Below are 19707 nucleotides of genomic sequence, written 5' to 3' on the forward strand. Positions count from 1 at the left end.
TTGGAAGAGAGTGCCTTTGGTTACTTCATTACTGCCTGTGTTGTCATTCTTCTGGCTATAGTGGCTTATATCGCTCTCCCAAAACTGGTGAGTGATCTTTACTCCCATGGAGACCTGAATGCTCACGTTATTCCTCACAGGGAATCCCTGACTCTCCTGAGGGGGAAAGCAGGGTGATTGAGGGCTACAGTTTTCCCTTGGTAATATGCAATGCCCAAGGTTGCCAGCTTGGAATCTTTCAAAAACATTCCATGGAGAGTTTTGAGCAAGAACGAGTTTAAAAATGGTAACTCTGTTGACTGGGTTAGTCGCATATTGAGTGCTGTGCGTTTGGAAACTCAGGGGCCCTTTTACTAAGCCGCGTAGGTGTTTACGTCCTACATGCGTCAGTTTGGAGTTACCGCCCGGCTACCGCATGACCCGGACGGTAATTTCGTTTCCTGCACGCAGCGGAAACCAGGCGGTAATGGTCATTCTATGTTCATAGACAATTACCGCACGGTTACCGCGTGAGACCTTACCGCTAAGTCAATGGGTGGCGGTAAGGTCTCAGACCAAAAAATGGATGTGCACGCGGCCAGAACACGCGCCTGCACTAGCGCAGCCCATTTTTTCAGCTCATCTTAGCAAAAGGACCCCTCATTACATTGTGTTAATTCGGGTGTGTTATGGCTTTGTGCTAGTTAAATTATTTAGAGCCTGATATTTAAAGAATTCATGATCGTAGCTTTGGGAATTATTCTTATAAATTAAGCTTCTTTGAAAATTTACTAGGGCCGAGTGCATACATTTATACTCAAAATTTCACTAAAACTCTCAAATTTAGGAGCCTAAAAAGTAGGTGGCAATGGGGCCAGATTTTGGGTAGGGAAAAAAGTTAAAGAGCTTTCCATGTGGGGCTGCAACATTGCTGACCAGGTGTGTGTCAATGACATCCATCCCCACCAGCATGCATACACCACTACCTTCTCGTACAGGAGTACACAGCTATGGAACGCACTACCCACAGCCCTGAAAACCAGGGATGATCTAAATAACTTTCGCAAATCTTTGAAGACGCATCTCTTCAACAAAGCCTACAGAGAGAACCCTTAACGACACAAAATCACCACAACAACCCACCCAGATATCAAAATACACCTCTTACACTACCCTATCTAACACCGTCTTCTCTAATTCCTCATCCAACCTCTGCTTATTACCGATTGTATCTAAGATCCTGTCATTTTTATTTTATTTTATTTTATTTTTTTTTTATTTATTTATCACTTTTACAGTTTAAATCAAGTACAATCTTGAGATCAGTAAAGATGACTATTAGTCATAACTATATACAGGAAATACAGAGAACAATCTAAATTCAATCACATCATGATCTATTGCTCATCTTTAGTCCACAATATGGAGGCAATACAAAACTATACCACAGGAAATTATCTTAATATTTGCTAAGGAAAAAGGTGGCAAAGCAGACGAGCCAAGTGTTAAACTTTTACGGCGTAGAAGTTATCACAGTCTTGGTAGCGAGACGGATGAGCCAGCTAGCTTAGATTCCAAAAAAGAGGTCAGTTGTTTAGAATCAAAAAATATATACAGTGGTGGAAATAAGTATTTGATCCCTTGCTGATTTTGTAAGTGTGCCCACTGACAAAGACATGAGCAGCCCATAATTGAAGGGTAGGTTATTGGTAACAGTGAGAGATAGCACATCACAAATTAAATCCGGAAAATCACATTGTGGAAAGTATATGAATTTATTTGCATTCTGCAGAGGGAAATAAGTATTTAATCCCTCTGGCAAACAAGACCTAATACTTGGTGGCAAAACCCTTGTTGGCAAGCACAGCGGTCAGACGTCTTCTGTAGTTGATGATGAGGTTTGCACACATGTCAGGAGGAATTTTGGTCCACTCCTCTTTGCAGATCATCTCTAAATCATTAAGAGTTCTGGGCTGTCGCTTGGCAACTCGCAGCTTCAGCTCCCTCCATAAGTTTTCAATGGGATTAAGGTCTGGTGACTGGCTAGGCCACTCCATGACCCTAATGTGCTTCTTCCTGAGCCACTCCTTTGTTGCCTTGGCTGTATGTTTTGGGTCATTGTCGTGCTGGAAGACCCAGCCACGACCCATTTTTAAGGCCCTGGCGGAGGGAAGGAGGTTGTCACTCAGAATTGTACGGTACATGGCCCCATCCATTCTCCCATTGATGCGGTGAAGTAGTCCTGTGCCCTTAGCAGAGAAACACACCCAAAACATAACATTTCCACCTCCATGCTTGACAGTGGGGACGGTGTTCTTTGGGTCATAGGCAGCATTTCTCTTCCTCCAAACACGGCGAGTTGAGTTCATGCCAAAGAGCTCAATTTTTGTCTCATCTGACCACAGCACCTTCTCCCAATCACTCTCGGCATCATCCAGGTGTTCACTGGCAAACTTCAGACGGGCCGTCACATGTGCCTTCCGGAGCAGGGGGACCTTGCGGGCACTGCAGGATTGCAATCCGTTATGTCGTAATGTGTTACCAATGGTTTTCGTGGTGACAGTGGTCCCAGCTGCCTTGAGATCATTGACAAGTTCCCCCCTTGTAGTTGTAGGCTGATTTCTAATCTTCCTCATGATCAAGGATACCCCACGAGGTGAGATTTTGCGTGGAGCCCCAGATCTTTGTCGATTGACAGTCATTTTGTACTTCTTCCATTTTCTTACTATGGCACCAACAGTTGTCTCCTTCTCGCCCAGCGTCTTACTGATGGTTTTGTAGCCCATTCCAGCCTTGTGCAGGTGTATGATCTTGTCCCTGACATCCTTAGACAGCTCCTTGCTCTTGGCCATTTTGTAGAGGTTAGAGTCTGACTGATTCACTGAGTCTGTGGACAGGTGTCTTTCATACAGGTGACCATTGCCGACAGCTGTCTGTCATGCAGGTAACGAGTTGATTTGGAGCATCTACCTGGTCTGTAGGGGCCAGATCTCTTACTGGTTGGTGGGGGATCAAATACTTATTTCCCTCTGCAGAATGCAAATAAATTCATATACTTTCCACAATGTGATTTTCCGGATTTAATTTGTGATGTGCTATCTCTCACTGTTACCAATAACCTACCCTTCAATTATGGGCTGCTCATGTCTTTGTCAGTGGGCAAACTTACAAAATCAGCAAGGGATCAAATACTTATTTCCACCACTGTATTTAACAGAATTTAATTTTATAACACATTTGCATGGAACGTTTAGCCAAAACAACGCTCCCAATTGCAATGCTTTGGGGTGAAGTTTAAGAAATTCTTGTCTTTTTTTCTGCGTTGCCTTTGAGACATCTGGGTACATTCTTATTTTACAACCAAGGAAATCCTGTGCTCTATGTAGGAAATATTGCTTTAGTATCCAATCTCTGTCGGGCTGCAGAATAAATGTAACTTTGAGTGTTGCTGCTGTAAGGCCTGCCGTATCATCCTCTATCATTTGTGTCAGATTTATGTCTCCAGACTCTACTGGGGTATTACTCTTTCTCGTTGTTCAAGATCTCTTTTCAGGAAAGGTGTTATGTAGAATATCTTTGAAATAGGAGGATATGACTGTTCAGGTACTTTCAGTATTTCTGTAAGGTATTTTTTAAAGGTAATAAGAGGTGGTATGAACGGCTGCTTTGGAAAGTTTAACAGTCTAAGCGTGTTTGAACGTTGATAATTTTCAAGCATTTCAACCTTATTTTGTAAATACAAATTTTCCTTGATCAAATTGATTTGCAACTGTTGGCAGCTTTGTATCGCTTTAGAGTTAGTTTCATTGTCTTTACTCAAAGTTTCCATCTTTTGATCTAAAGAAGGTAATTTTCCAGACAAGGATTCAATCTGCTGATTAACAAATGTGAGTTACAAACCAAAAGAAGCTTCTAGACAAACTAGAGCTTCCCAAATTGATTCTAAAGTTATCTCCTTCGGTTTTTGGGGTAATAAAGACTTACTTGGTAAGCCAAATTCAGCTGGGTTCTTCGGTAGTTGACTCCCTCCTATCGCCAGATTTTATCCGAAGGCACTCTCCCCCTGATCTCCCACCGATACAATCGCGGGAGCCATCGGCGTCTGTAGTCCTGTAGCAGCGCCCGTGCCAGGAGACCCCATTGACGATCGCGCGTCCCGAGTCTCCTGGGTTGCTTCTGGGATTTCCGCCGGCATCGGGGGAGGATTACGCTCCTCGGGGCTCCATGATGTTTCAGCTTCAAGCCACGGGTATGGGAGGCCCCCTTCCATACTCAGCGGCTGCGAAGACAACGCTCCCGAAATCACACTCGGCACCATGAAGCGGTCTAAAGTTCCAGCAGAGGGTATAGACTGCACCGACGGGCAGGTGCGTGGTCTACCTCTTCTTTTAGGCATGAGGAACTCGATTACAAGGTAATTCAGAATACAGAGCTGGAGCTGCTTCACTTGCGACTTACTCGGCCGCCATCTTGCCTCGTAAGATCCTGTCATGACTATGTCATAACAACACTCTGTAAGCCACATTGAGCCTGCAAATAGGTGGGAAAATGTGGGGTACAAATGCAATAAATAATAATAAAACTTTTCATTGGAAAGGTAACATATTAACATAGTAAATGACGGCAGAAAAAGACCTGCATGGTCCATCCAGTCTGCCCAACAAGATAAACTCATATGTGTATACCTTACCTTGATTTGTACCTGCCTTTTTCAGGGCACAGACCGTACAAGTCTGCCCAGCAGTATTTTCCGCCTCCCAACCACCAGTCCCGCCTCCCATCACCGGCTCTGGCACAGACCGTATAAGTCTGCCCTCCACTATCCTCGCCTCCCAACCACCAACCCCTCTTCCCCCCACCGGCTCCGCCACCCAATTTCGGCTAAGCTCCTGAGGATCCATTCCTTCTGCACAGGATTCCTTTATGCATATCCCACGCATGTTTGAATTCCGTTACCGTTTTCATCTCCACCACCTCCCGCGGGAGGGCATTCCAAGCATCCACCACCCTCTCCTCAAGGAAGTTGGCATTTCCAAATGCAATCTCTCTGTCTATTGAGAAATGTTTTGTCCTTCAAGCTGGGCTCTTCCCTCCCCCCCCCCCCCCCCCCCCCCCCCCCATCATTTTCCTCTTTCTGTCCTGAACTTGGGTAGAGAAGCAGAGAGTAGTAGAAAACAGAAAGACAATGGGGGCTGCCCCAGAGTTCTCCAGGGGCCACCACTGGCCCCTGGGCCTTGCATTGAAGAACACTGCAATGAGACATTGAGAAGGGGGGGGGGGGAATCTTTCTAACTGTCTTCTGTTGACAGCTCCAGTTGTTCTTGCTTCACATTGGAAACGTCAGGAGGTTCCCTCGGAAGAGAGCAGGTGGTCAAAGATCTGGGCCATAGTTGACGATGCCACCTTTTTGGTAGAGGGTGGAAAAAGAACGTCTGTTTGAATGATGGCATGGATGCATTTCACTGTGCCCCTCATAGAGCCCATTCCCCTGTGAAATACATAGGTCACTTGGGATGTTTGACAGCTGTGCGGAGGGAGTGGAAGCCCAGCAGGAGAGACAATACGCTCTGCTCATCTGAACACAAGACATACAGCTGACATTTCATGTTCATATCTGGCTACCATCTCATTTCACTGATCACTAACCTCTAATTCTGAGAAGGACAGGGCTCGGTGGAGGTTTAAATTTGTATTTATTTATTTATTTGTTGCACTTGTATCCCACATTTTCCCACCTCTTTGCAGGCTCAATGTGGCTTACAATACATCATGAATAGTGGAAATATATGAGAAAATATACATTTAGTAATAACAAAGGATCTTGAGTAACATACTAATGAAAAACATGATGGTTGTTTAGCACGCAAATATTGTAAAGTCACTTCTGGATGTGTGTATAGGAGTTCGTATTTGTTGGTCTTTGTTGTATGCCTCAAAAGGCTGAATTTGTTAGCAAGGTCACAGAGGCCGTGAAAGAAATTGGACTCCATCACCCACAGAGGAATGCAGTCCATTACTAAAATGTGAAATACTGAAAGTGGTAATCAGAGGCAAAATTATAAGGTAAAGCAGTCATTTGCAAAAAAAAAACAAAAAACATGGCACTGCAGGGAGTGCAAGTTAGTGAGATGGATCAGGGAGCAGGAGGAGAAACTTAAGGAAGACTGCTCTGATAACACCGTGAGCTGTCCAGGGCTCTGCCCTGCCTAAAAACTATGCAAATTGGTTAAATCAAAACAATCTCTTTACTGAGCAAACATTACTTGGGGGGGTGATTGTATCTGATGACCTTAAGGCGGCCAAACAGGTAGAAAAGGTGATACTCAAAGCCAGAAGGATGCTGGGGTGCATAAGGAGATGGATGACCAGCAGGAATAAAGAGATGATAGTGCCCTTGTACAAGTCTCTGGTGAGGCCCCATTTAGAATATACTGTGTGCAATTCTGGAGACCACAATTATGGAAAGATATAATCAGGATGGAGTCGGTCCAGAGGGCAGCTACAAAATTAGTCAGCAGTCTCGGTAATAAAACAACAGCTCATGAACCTCCTCAACACTGGAAGAGAGGGAATACGATAAAGACATTTAAATACCTCAGTGGCGTTAATGTACAGGAGGTGAGCCTTTTTCAAATGAAGGAAGACCCTGGAATGAGAGGGTATAGGATGAAGTTGAGGTGAAAACGAACCTGCCGATTGAAAAGAGCTAATCCAACAGAGAATATTGTCATCAACACGGGTTTAGATAAAACTGAAACGATAAAAAAAGAACAGTGATAATAACATGTAGACTCTGGAAATAATGGTCAGCCAGGGATTATCACGAGCATATACTGACGATGCTATGGTGCTGATAAAGGAAACGCTTCAAAAAATATAGACTAAATAATCCACGGATCACAACCCTCTCTTTTTAATGCTTAACAACCTACCGGGAATAACACACATGGCTCCAGCAAATAAAGTGCCAAAGACACTGTGGAACAATATCTGCAAGTAGATAAGAAGAACATAAGAGTAGCCCTACTGGGTCAGACCAGTGGTCCATCTAGCCCAGTATCCTGGCCAAGCCAAGTCACAAGCACCTGACAGAAACCCAAATTGTGGCAACATTCCATGTAGAACCCCAAAGAACAGCAACATTCCATGTAGAACCCCAAAGAATAGCAAGATCCCGGAATCCTAAAGAGTGACAAGATTCCATGCAGAATCTCAGAGTAGCAACATTCCATACTACAAATCCCAGGGCAAGCAGTTGCTTCCCATGTCTGCCTCAATAGCAGACTATGGATTTTTCCTCCAGGAATTTGTCCAAACCTTTTTTAAACCCAGATACGCTAACCGTTGTTACCACATCCTCCGGTGAAGAGTTCCAGAGCTTAACTATTCGTTGAGCGAAAAAATATTTCCTTCTATTTGTTTTAAAAGTATTTCCATGTAACTTCCTCGAGTGTCCCCTAGTCTTTGTACTTTTGGAACGAGTAAAAAATCGATTTACTTCTACTCGTTCAACACCTCTCAGGATTTTGTAGACATCTCCCCTCATCCATCTCGTTTTCAAGCTGAAGAGCCCTAACCTCTTTAGCCTTTCCTCATACGAGAGGAGTTCCATCCCCCTTATCATTTTGGTTGCTCTTCTTTGAACCTTTTCTAATTCCGCTGTATCTTTTTTGAGATACAGCGACCAGAACTGAACACAATACTCAAGGTGTGGACACACCATGGAGTGATACAGAGGCATTATAGTCTTTTTTGGTCTTATTCACCCAAGAGTTCTTACATATACTCTAGAGAGTTCCCTTAAAGTATAAGTACACTGTACCTGCAGCACTAACAGTTTTGAAAATCAGCTGATGAATAACTATGAGCTGAGGTGTTTGAGGACCAGACCCTGAAGCATGTTCCCAAAACAAAGACCATGTCGGTGTGGGTCTGTTTATGCTTGATTAAATCTGCTAATAAAGCTAAGTAGCTTTTACTTCTTAAAAAATTATAAAAAAGTTGGAAAACCAGTGACGATTGTTGTGAGCCTCTGGGCAGTGACCCAGTGTGAAACGAGTGACTGCTGAGATCTGTGGGATAATTTCCACAACTTTTAACAGTTTGAACTTATTTGACAAACCAGTGCAGGGTTTTTTCTGTCGCTTGGACTGATTGCCCCCACCTACATTGATGCAACAGGGCCAACCGACACAAAAGGCCCCCAAAGCGGCAGAATCCGTACCGCCACATTGCCGCACTCCAATCTCCTGGTTGTGCCTGCCCCCAATGCACACCATTTCCAGTGCGTCAGATTTTTTTCAATTGTTTTTTTTGAGCTGGGGGCTTGGACAGCGCCATACACTGCCTGGTTACCGCCAAGCTAACACAGGAGCGCTTCCTGCTCCTAAATAGGTGGGCGGCAGGGGCTTCCCCAGGAAATGGCTGTGTGGCAAGAGTTTCACTTACCGTACGGCTATTTCTGTCCACTGTCCGGAATTTCCTTTTTCCGGGTGGCAGTAAAAGTGGCCCATAGTGCGTCATATGTCAATAGTGATGTCACGTCACTCCAAAATTAAAACCCAACCAACCCGAAAGAAAAAAAAAGAAATATTAAAGAAAAAATGCTAAAAAAAAAAGAGAATGTGAAAAGTAAAACAAAAAATGTTAAAAGGGAAAAAAAAATAGAACATAGATGACGGTCCAAGGGCTAAGGGAAGAAAAGACTGATCCAACAGCAAGGAGCATCAATCAAAATGGAAGACTGAGTGATTGTAGTAGAAGCAGCGTTGGCATATCACCTCCAGCAGAACAAAGCGAAACACTCTGAGCCCTGTTTACTAAGCCATGTTATAGGCTCGTCAGTGGCATAGCTATGTGGGGCCACAGGGGCCTGGGCCCCTGTAGATTTGGCCTTGACCCCCCTGCTGACGACCCTCTCGACCCCCCCTCCCGCCGCCAACCCGCCATCACCATCGCCTACCTTTGCTGGCGGGGGACCCCCAACCCCCGCCAGCCGAGGTCGTCTTCTTCCTTCGTTCTGTTTCTGAGTCTGATGTCCTGCACATTGTACGCCAGCTGAGGTCCTCTTCTTCCTTCGTACGTTCAGGATTTCAGACTCACAGAAACAGAACGAAGCCTTGGAGATCAGCCAGCAAGGTCCTCCTCTTCCGGCGCAAGGCTTCGTCCTGTTTCTGTGAGTCTGACGTCCTGCACGTACAACCCCTGCCAGCCGAGGTCCTCTTCTTCCGGCGCAAGGCTTCGTTCTGTTTCTGTGAGTCTGACCTCCTGCACGTACAACGTGCAGGACGTCAGACTCAGAAACAGGACGAAGGAAGAAGACGACCTCGGCTGGCGGGGGTTACAAGATTCCGGAATCCCAATTAGTAGCAACATTCCATATAGAACCCCAAAGAGTAACATAGAGGGGCATAATCGGCGCCGCAAACAGCAGTCCCGAACTGTATTATCGAAAAAGATGGGCGGTCATCTTTCATTTTGATAATACAGTTCGGGCCGGCCAAATGTCAGAGATGGCCAGGTTTGAGATGGCCGGCATTGGTTTTCGCCGATAATGGAAACCGATGCCGGTCATCTCAAACCCAGCCAAATCCAAGGCATTTGGTCATGGGAGGGGCCTGCATTTGTAGTGCACTGGTCCCCCTGACAAGCCAGGACACCAGCCGGGCACCCTAGGGGGCACTGCACTGGACTTGAAAAATTGCTCCCAGGTGCATACCTCCCTTACCTTGGGTGCTGAGCCTCCCCAAAACCCACTCCCCACAACTCTACACCATTACCATAGCCCTTATGGGTGAAGGGGGGCACCTACACATGGGTACAGTGGGTTTTGAGGGGGGGGGGGTTGGAGGGCTTCATGGACCTGCATACTGCTGTCAGGGAGCTGGGGATGACATTTCAGGCTGGCATAAAGGCTGACAAAAAATATATATATCTTTTTTTTTTTTGGGTGAGAGGGGGTTAGTGACCACTGGGGGAGTAAGGGGAGGTGATCCCCGATTCCCTCCGGTGGTCATTTGGTCAATTGGGGCATCTTTTTGAAGCTTGGTCCTGAAAAAGAAGGGACCAAGTGAAGCCGGCGAAATGCTCGTCAAGGCCGGCTTTCTTTTTTCCATTATCGGGCGAAGCCAGCCATCTCGTACCACGCTCCCGTCCCGCCCCATCCCGCCTTCGCTACCCTACCAACACGCCCCCTTGAAGTTTGGCCGGCTCTGCGTCGGAAAGCAGTTGGCGCCGGCCAAAATCAGCCTTCAATTATACCGATTTGGCCGGGTTCAGGGGATCGCCGGCCATCTCCCGATTTGTGTCGGAAGATGGCCGGCGATCTCCTTCGTAAATAAGCTGGATAATAACATATAGTAATATAGTAAATGATGACAGATAAAGACCTGTACGGTCCATCCAGTGTGCCCAACAAGATAAACTCATTTACATGGTATGTGATACTTTATATGTATACCCGAGTTTGATTTTGTTTGTCCTTGCCATTCTCAGGGCACAGACCGTAGAAGTCTGCCCAGCACTACTGTTCTACTAAAAGTTCTGAAGATTCTGGAATCCTAAAGAGTTACAAGATTCTGGAATCCCAATTAGTAGCAACATTCCATGTAGAACCTCAAAGAGTAACATAGTAAATGACGGCAGATAAAGACCTTATGGTCCATCCAGTCTGCTCAACAAGATAAACTGATTTTACATGGTATGTGATACTTTATACCTGAGTTTGATTTGTCCTTGCCCTTCTCAGAGCACAGACCGTAGAAGTCTGCCCAGCACTATTCTTGTACTAAGTTCTGAAGCTAACACCGAAGCCCCTTAAAATTTACACTCCAGCCCATCCTTATCTATTCAGTCACGATCAGGGCGTAGACCGTAGAAGTCTGCCCAGCTCCCGTTTTGTTTCCAATTACCGGCGTCGCCACCCAATCTCCGCTAAGATTCCACGGAACCATTCCTTCTAAACAGGATTCCTTTGTGTTTATCCCACGCATGTTTGAATTCCATTACCGTTTTCATCTCCACCACCTCCCGCGGGAGGGCATTCCACATATCCACCACCCTCTCCGTGAAAAAATACTTCCTGACATTAGTCCTGAGTCTTCCCCCCTTCAACCTCAATTCATGTCCTCTAGTTCTACCGCCTTCCCGTCATCCGGAAAAGGTTCGTTTGCGGATTAATACCTTTCAAATATTTGAACGTCTCTATCATGTCACCCCTGTTTCTCCTTTCCTCCAGGGTATACATGTTCAGGTCAGCAAGTCTCTCCTCGTACGTTTTGTAATGCAAACTTAATGTAAGCAAATACAAGACAAGGCATTTGACCATATTTCTTAGAATGTTATATTTGCTCAGTTTTCCCTAAGATTATATTCTTTGGCTAGGAGCTTTCTTTTTTTTTTTTTTTTTTTTATATTTATTAACCTTTTCCAATATTTTACAAGACAATCCGCTTGTTCAGGAAAAGTATCTAGTAATTTACAAAATATGTAAAAAAAAAGAATAATAATACAAACAGGAAAAAAAAGTGAAGCTAGAGCTTCACAATAACAGGAAAACTATACTCAAGTCCATACATATGATCCAAGATTTCAGGAAAATGCTGGAGACAAATTATCTAAAGGTTTATCAAAAAAAGGAAATTATACAAATACTGTTAAGTAGAGCAAACATTTATAATTAACGCTTATCCGTTTTCACTGAGGTTATGAGTGAAGATACATGAGACGGCTCTGTAAATACATATTTTTTCTCCTTAAGCCTTATTATACACTTGCAGGGGTATCTTAAAAAAAAGGTACCCCCCAAGTGCAGAACTTCAGGCCTAAGGAGCAGGAATTGTTTCCTTCGTCGTCGAGTCTCCTTAGAGACATCAGGAAAAAGTAAAACTTTTAAACCCAAAAAGGGTTTATCTCTATTTCGGAAAAACAAACGAAAGATCCAATTCTTTGTCTGGTAATAATGCAACTGTAGCCACCAATGTAGCCGCAGTTGCTAGTTCGGTATCAGAAGTCTCAAGCAAGAGAGAGACATTAATCGGAGCTTCGGGTTGAGAGGTTCCTTTCCCAGGAATATAATAAACCATAATCATTGGTGGCAAATTCTGTTCGGAAATTAGTAAATTTTCACGCATGTAGCGTTTCAGCATATCCATAGGAGTAACATTTTGAAGTCTAGGAAAGTTGATAAATCTTAGGTTATGATTTTTAGTGTAATTATCAAAGGTTTCCATTTTATCTCTAAGACTCGTCAAATCTTTCACCATAGTAGGTTGTAGCGTTTCAAGCTTCATAATTCTCTGATCCAAATTAGCAAATTTCCTGTTCAGGTCTTTAATCTGTTCCTCTTGTACCCCTAAATTACTTTCCAGAGATTTAACTTTAGGCTGAAGATCATTTATCTGCTTAAGGAAAACTTGTCCTAGATTGGAAACCAAATCCCACAAAGCTTCTAATGTCACATCTTTTGGTCTAGTCATAAATTCTTTAGGTAGTTCAAACCTTACAGGCTGGTCTCGGTCCTCACTCTGCCCCTCTGCTTCTCTCCCCTCAGTTTGCGGCGTTTCCACGGGCAAACTGTTCTCCAGTCCCGCCTCTGTAGTAAGGGAGGCTTCGATTCGGCGTTCTTCTGGGCCCCTAACCTCTACGGGAGTGGACCCCGTCGAATCCAAGAGGAAAGAGCTGGCGCCAATCGGCTGGGGAGGAGGAGTGCGTTCGGCGGGGCTAAGGGTCACTTCAAAACCAGAGAGCGCCGAAGTCTCCGTTTCGCCGGCGCGCACCTCTGGAAGCGAACCGCCGTCTCGGTAAACTCCCTGCGATCTCAAATATCGATCCATCGGACCACGTAATGAGGGAGTTAGCGGGGAAGCCCTACCCGCTAATCTCCCTCTTCGTTTCGGCATTTTTTTTTTTAGGAGCGTGAGTCGCAGCAACCTAACAGCTTGCGGCCATCTTGGATCTTGCTGTGGCTAGGAGCTTTCTATCGAAACTTGAGAACTATGACTCTATGTGATTGAGACTAACAGGTGTTTTTTTTTTAATTTCTCATCTGAATGATTTATTGCTGTATAAACAAATTGCCTAAAAAAAAAAAAAAGAGAGAAAATTGGCTCCCTGGAAAATTATTTTTCAGGGAGGAAGTATGAGATCTTTCATAGCTGAGAAATTAATTTATGCCTTTTGGCTTCCTATGACTAGTAGCAATCAACTCAACTTCTCATATCTAAAAAGAGATACTTCCTTTGGCAATAATGTGCTGGAAGTGGCTGATTGGTATCAGCGTCGTTAGCTATTGTTGAAATTCCAAGAGATCGACTTCCTTCCAAATAGAAATATTATCTGTAGATCATATCCATATCAACAAATGGTCATTAAAAAGTGGGTGGGGAAGCATATTTCTCCTGGAAATTGCCCATATAGAACTTGGCAAAGCTGGGCAGCATTCTTCTGCCAGTTTAAAATGTTCTTTTCTACTTGTTGGGAAATTCTATCAAAGTTTTTTTTTTTTCAGCTAGGGACACAACGAAAAGTGTTGGGAGGATTTCTGAGCATAGGAGGGCCACACGTCCGATACGTACTAGTACAATTAACTAAATCAATTGGGGTACATTGCATTCAATGCTTACTGATACCAGGATGCAAATGTTTTATCATAGTAATACCTTAATAGTAATACCTTAATCATAAAACATTTAAAAAAAACCTCAACATAACAGTGTAATCAACTATAATAGACAACCAGCCAGCTCATTTTCGAAAGAGAAGGGCGCCCATCTTCTGACACAAATCGGGAGATGGGCGGCCAAATCGGCATAATCGAAAGCCAATTTTGGCCAGCCTCAACTGCTTTCTATCGCAGGGACGGCCAAATTCAAGGGGGCATGTTGGCAGTGTACCGAAGGCGGAGCAGGGGCGTGGTTAACAGATGGCTGTCCTTGGCCGATAATGGAAAAAAGAAGGGCGTCCCTGATGAGCATTTGGCCGACTTTACTTGGTCCCTTTTTGTTCACGACCAGTCCTCGAAAATGTGCCCGAACTTACCAGATGACCACCGGAGGGAATCGGGGATCACCTCCCCTTACTCCCCCAGTGGTTGCCAACCCCCTCCCACCCAAAAAACTAATTAAAAAACATTTTTTCCCAGCCTCTTTGCCAGTCTGAAATGTCATACCCAGCTCCCTGACAGCAGTATGCAGGTCCCTGGAGCAGTTTTTAGTGGGTGTAGTGCACTTCAGGCAGGCGGACCCAGGCCCATCCCCCCTCTATCTGTTACACTTGTGGTGGTAAATGTGAGCCCTCCAAAACCCACCTGAAGCCCACATCTAGGTGCCCCCCCTTCACCCTTTAAGGGCTATGGTAGTGTTGTACAGTTGTGGGTAGTGGGTTTTGGGGGCTTCAGCACCCAAGGTAAGGGAGCTATGCACCTGGGAGCAATTTGTGAAGTCCATTGCAGTGTCCCCTAGGGTGCCCAGTTGGTGTCCTGGCATGTGAGAGGGACCAGTGCACTAGGAATGCTGGCTCCTCCCATGACCAAAGGGCTTGGATTTGGCCGTTTTTGAGATGGCCGTCCTCGGTTTCCATTATAGGCGAAAACCGAGGCCGGCCATCTCTAAGGTCGACCTGCTGGGCAGACTTATACGGTCTGTGCCAGAGCCGGTGGTGGGAGGCGGGGCTAGTGGTTGGGAGGCAGGGCTAGTGCTGGGCAGACTTCTACAGTCTGTGCCCTGAAAAAGACAGATACAAATCAAGGTAAGGTATACACAGAAAGTAGCACATATGAGTTTATCTTGTTGGGCAGACTGGATGGACCGTGCAGGTCTTTTTCTGCCGTCATCTACTATGTTACCAAGTTTGCTCTATAACGTCTGAAAACAAATATAGTAATACCTCGGTTTTCGTTGACTTCGGTTATCGTCTGTTTCGATTTTCGTCTATTTTTTCCATGAAAATTTTGTCTCGGATTTCGTTAGCGAGTGCTAATACTACAGTTACATGCAAGTGATTACTGTGTATACAGTATTTGGTGTAATGTGTTTATTTTGCGTTTTTCAGTTAAATGTTCATTTATTCTTTACATTAGTCTTTTATATTCATATGGAAATAATTGCCTCGGATTTCGCCGATTGTTTTCGAACGGATTATCAACGAAAACCGAGGTATCACTGTACACCTAAACACAGATGTATCAACACAGGAGCGCTCACTTCCAAAATGGTTTTGCTGTGCATTTGTTGTGATTTTGGAAGTGAGCGCTCCTGTGTACATACATCTGTGTTTAGGTGTATTTGTTTTCAGACGTTATAGAGCACTGAGGAGTTAAACACTTCCACACTACAGGGACTCCTGAGAGAGGTCTTTGTGGCCGAAACACGATGCTGGTTGAGTCCATTGCATGCTTTGAATAAAACCTCTGACGCGAACTACCTGAGTCTGTTGGACATTTTGCTTTTCCATCATCTTCGGTGTCACCTCCGCTGTGTTTTCCTGCTTGCTTCTGTGTTTGTCAAGTTTGTTCCACTCGACAGGACCCTGCTACTGAGAAAATCCTCCTCCTTGTAAAGTTCAGGCTGAAAGAGCTGGAAGTTTGGTACTTCCAACATACAGGAGGCTTCCGAGTGAAGTGTTTGTGCAGGTTTATACCAATGCAAACAGTCAGATAGCGTGATGACTCCTGATACGGACTCTTACGAAGCGTCTGTTCACGCTTTCCAAAAATACTACGACTAGGGGGCATGCGATGAAACTACAGTGTAGTAAATTTAAAACAAATCGGAGAAAATGTTTCTTCACCCAACGCGTAATTAAACTCTGGAATTCATGGCCGGAGAATGTGGTGAAGGCGGTTAGCTTGGCAGAGTTTAAAAAGGGGTTAGACGGTTTCCTAAAGGACAAGTCCATAAACCGTTACTAAATGGACTTGGGAAAAATCCACAATTCCAGGAATAACATGTATAGAATGTTTGTACGTTGCCAGGTGCCCTTTGCCTGGATTGGCTGCTGTCGTGGACAGGATGCTGGGCTCGATGGAGCCTTGGTCTTTTCCCAGTGTGGCATTACTTATGTACTAAAGTCAGCAGTTAAAACCAGATCCTCTCTGATACAGTCAACCACTGCAGTTTCTTATGAAAAGGCGAAATATGTTCATTCGTAGACAACCCACATAACAGACAAATTGTAGAATTATGAACTATTTGCAAGACTGAATGCAAGTGGCTGGTAAAACCAATATACTCAATGTTGCAATAGTCGAGTCCTGTCCATACTAGGCTCTGTAGTACTTGTTGAAAATCTGTTTGAGAAATTAATGAAATCCCAGACAGAGTCGATCCTCTAGTCAAAATAAAGAAGATTTTTTTTTGCATGTATCTTGTCCATCTTTTCCAAACCCCTGAGCAAAATGGGCTCAAACAGCCCAACAAGCAGGTTGAATGGTTCTGGAGGATAGCTGGGAACCAGAGAAACCAGGGTTCAAAACCCACTGCCAGAGTTAGCTTGGCAGAGTTTAAAAAGGGGTTGGACGGTTTCCTAAAGGACAAGTCCATAAACCACTACTAAATGGACTTGGGAAAAATCCACAATTCCAGGAATAACATGTATAGAATGTTTGTATGTTTGGGAAGCTCGCCAGGTGCCCTTGGCCTGGATTGGCCGCTGTCATGCACAGGATGCTGGGCTCGATGGACCCTCGGTCTTTTCCCAGTGTGGCATTACTTATGTACACCTTGTAATCTTCAGCAAGTAGCACAGGTACCTTTCTTGCAAACATAACACAGCTAAATTTGAAAATACAGGAATAAATTGTTGCTTCCCCAACATAACTCTACCTTCAAAATTCCTCCACAGCCATGCAAACGAAAGTGTCCCTGCTGGAGATGATTTGATAAGCATTTCCATGTGAAGAAAGCATTGTGGAGGCAGAAATAGCCATTCACAAAATTGCCTGGTGTATCTGCATTTAAACTCATACATACACACCCTGTATATGCAGGGGTTGCTGTGACCCCAGCGTTGCCATTCCAGGGTGCGGGATTGTGACTTGTGCTCACAGTTTATAAAATGAATACATAGAATAAAGCAGGAAATGTATGCACACTTCAGCCCCAGCTGCATGTCTTTCCCATACGGTCAAAATACTAGGGAAATTATAGACACATGTTCCCTTTTTCAAGCTGGTGAAACTTTCATGTGCAAATAACCATTTGACCCGTCTAAGTAGCCATTTCTAAAGGCAAATATCTTTTCAAAAGTGTCCTGTGAGGGAGTAATTTGATAAATCATTTTCTGTGTGGAATTCCTCTCATATGAGGAAAGGCTAAAGAGGTTAGGGCGCTTCAGCTTGGGAAAGACACGGATGAGGGGAGATATGATTGAGTGGTGGAGAATGAGTAGAAGTAAATCGATTTTTTTACTGGTTCCAAAAGTACAAAGACTAGGGAACGCTTGAGGAAGTTACATGGAAATACTTTTAAAACAAATAGAGGAAATATTTTTTTCACCCAAAGAATAGTTAAGCTCTGGAGCTCGTTGCCGGAGGACGTAACAACAGCGGTTAACGTATCTGGGTTTAAAAAAAGTTTGGACAAGTTCCTGGAAGAAAAGTCTATAGTCTGCTATTGAGGCAATAGTTCTCTGGCAACCTGACAGCCTGTTGAATCTTTTCTTGCAGATCCTATGTGTTCTCTTACGTCTTTTCTCCCTATTATTGTTGTATTACTGTTCTGTTACTTTTTCGTTGTTGTTTTCATGTATGCTCTTATTGAAGTAGCAAGAAAAAGATTGAGGGCGGATATTTGCATATTGTATTGACTTTGAAAAGCTTTTGACTCTATATGGAACCCTGACCTCAACCTCCAAGTACTGTAAACTGGAATTGGGGGAAAACCTATGATATAATTAGATTAAGGAATTCATCTATCAATAAACAGAGAACGTCAGATGTGAGTGGAGGAGTGGCCTAGTGGTTAGGGTGGTGGACTTTGGTCCTGAGGAACTGAGTTTGATTCCCGGCACAGGCAGCTCCTTGTGACTCTGGGTAAGTCACTTAACCCTCCATTGCCCCATGTAAGCCGCATTGAGCCTGCCATGAGTGGGAAAGCGAGGGGTACAAATGTAACAAAAAAAAAAAAACAAGGGATGAGACAGGGATGTAGGCCAAGCTCATCAATGATCTTCAGCCCCAGGGCTAAAACATGGGTTAATAATTTCCAAACTTCCACAGAAAATGGAGATAATTTTAGAAGTTGCCGTTGGAGGTCGTGGCGGCCATTTTGACTGTGGAGGTGGCATGGGCAGGATTGAGTGGGGATTGCTCATGCCCCCACTCACCACTAGACTACTGGGCTGATATATAGGCCCATGGGGGGGGGGCTATGGGTGGGTACAGAAGAAGGGCTTTTTCTGTTCGGGGGGGAGAGCGAGGTAGTGGGAGATCTTTTGATTTGAGGGGGGGGACCATGGGGGGAAGGGGAGGAATGCTGGAATATAAATTCTTTCACTTAACATCCTCCCCTTTATTTTTTAGGGAAAATGCTATCTTGCTTTGTATTTATATGGGTTTCTATTGGAGTATATATGGTATCTAGCAATTTCCTTCCTATGCAAAATCCGACTTTGTAGTCTGATTTTATGAAGCTCACCCCAGCACATTAGTAATGTCGTTACAGCTTTGGTGGACCATCGGCCAGTGAAAATCTTAGTGAAATGTATTTAAACTAAGATTATCTGTCACCGCATTTTGGCACTGCTCCATTTTAACTTTCATGCTTCATAACATCGGCTCTCACAACTCTCCCCTGACGCACGTTTAAGTCTTTCGTCAGGCATGTACTCCATGTGCACACGTATCTTATTACCAAGTCCGTATGTACATCACAAGTCCGCCCCCTGGGAAGTTTACATGTATGACACGTAGTTGGCACGTGTGTACATTATATGTTATATAACATGTCTTATAGTCCACCATGTTCCTTATCAGTTCAAGGCGGGTTTCAGGAACAACTTTCTGGGAATTACAATAAGTACATAAGTAATGCCATACTGGGAAAAGACCAAGGGTCCATCGAGCCCAGCATCCTGTCCACGACAGCGGCCAATCCAGGCCAAGGGCACCTGGCAAGCTTCCCAAACGTACAAACATTCTATACAATCAAGCCATTGTGACATCACTAATGAGGTTGGCTCTTATTGGTGGAATGAGCCACTATGACATCACAATAGGTTAAATCACTGCTCTATGTAATAAAAGTGAGCCAAGTAGAGGACATAAGTACATAAGTAATGCCACACTGGGAAAAGACCAAGGGTCCATCGAGCCCAGCATCCTCTCCACGACAGCGGCCAATCCAGGCCAAGGGCACCTGGCAAGCTTCCCAAACGTACAAACATTCTATACAATCAAGCCATTGTGACATCACTAATGAGGTTGGCTCTTATTGGTGGAATGAGCCACTATGACATCACAATAGGTTAAATCACTGCTCTATGTAATAAAAGTGAGCCAAGTAGAGGACATAAGTACATAAGTAATGCCACACTGGGAAAAGACCAAGGGTCCATCGAGCCCAGCATCCTGTCCACGACAGCGGCCAATCCAGGCCAAGGGCACCTGGCAAGCTTCCCAAACATACAAACATTCTATACAATCAAGCCATTGTGACATCACTAATGAGGTTGGCTCTTATTGGTGGAATGAGCCACTATGACATCACAATAGGTTAAATCACTGCTCTATGT

The 19707-nt window shown here is 44.4% G+C and overlaps 1 protein-coding gene across 1 annotated transcript in view; it reads left to right on the plus strand.

The window, feature by feature from the left end:
* Positions 1-3: 3 nt before the first annotated feature.
* Positions 4-19707, plus strand: part of LOC115458985 (equilibrative nucleoside transporter 1-like) — a gene marked incomplete at its 5' end in the record, with an annotated part of 99986 nt that continues 80282 nt past the window's right edge. The window contains one exon of the mRNA XM_030188842.1: positions 4-87. Within this exon, the coding sequence (XP_030044702.1) occupies positions 4-87 (84 nt within the window). The remainder of the gene's footprint in view (positions 88-19707) is intronic.

Source organism: Microcaecilia unicolor, unplaced genomic scaffold, assembly GCF_901765095.1.
Source record: "Microcaecilia unicolor unplaced genomic scaffold, aMicUni1.1, whole genome shotgun sequence".
In the NCBI taxonomy this organism is placed as follows: domain Eukaryota; kingdom Metazoa; phylum Chordata; class Amphibia; order Gymnophiona; family Siphonopidae; genus Microcaecilia; species Microcaecilia unicolor.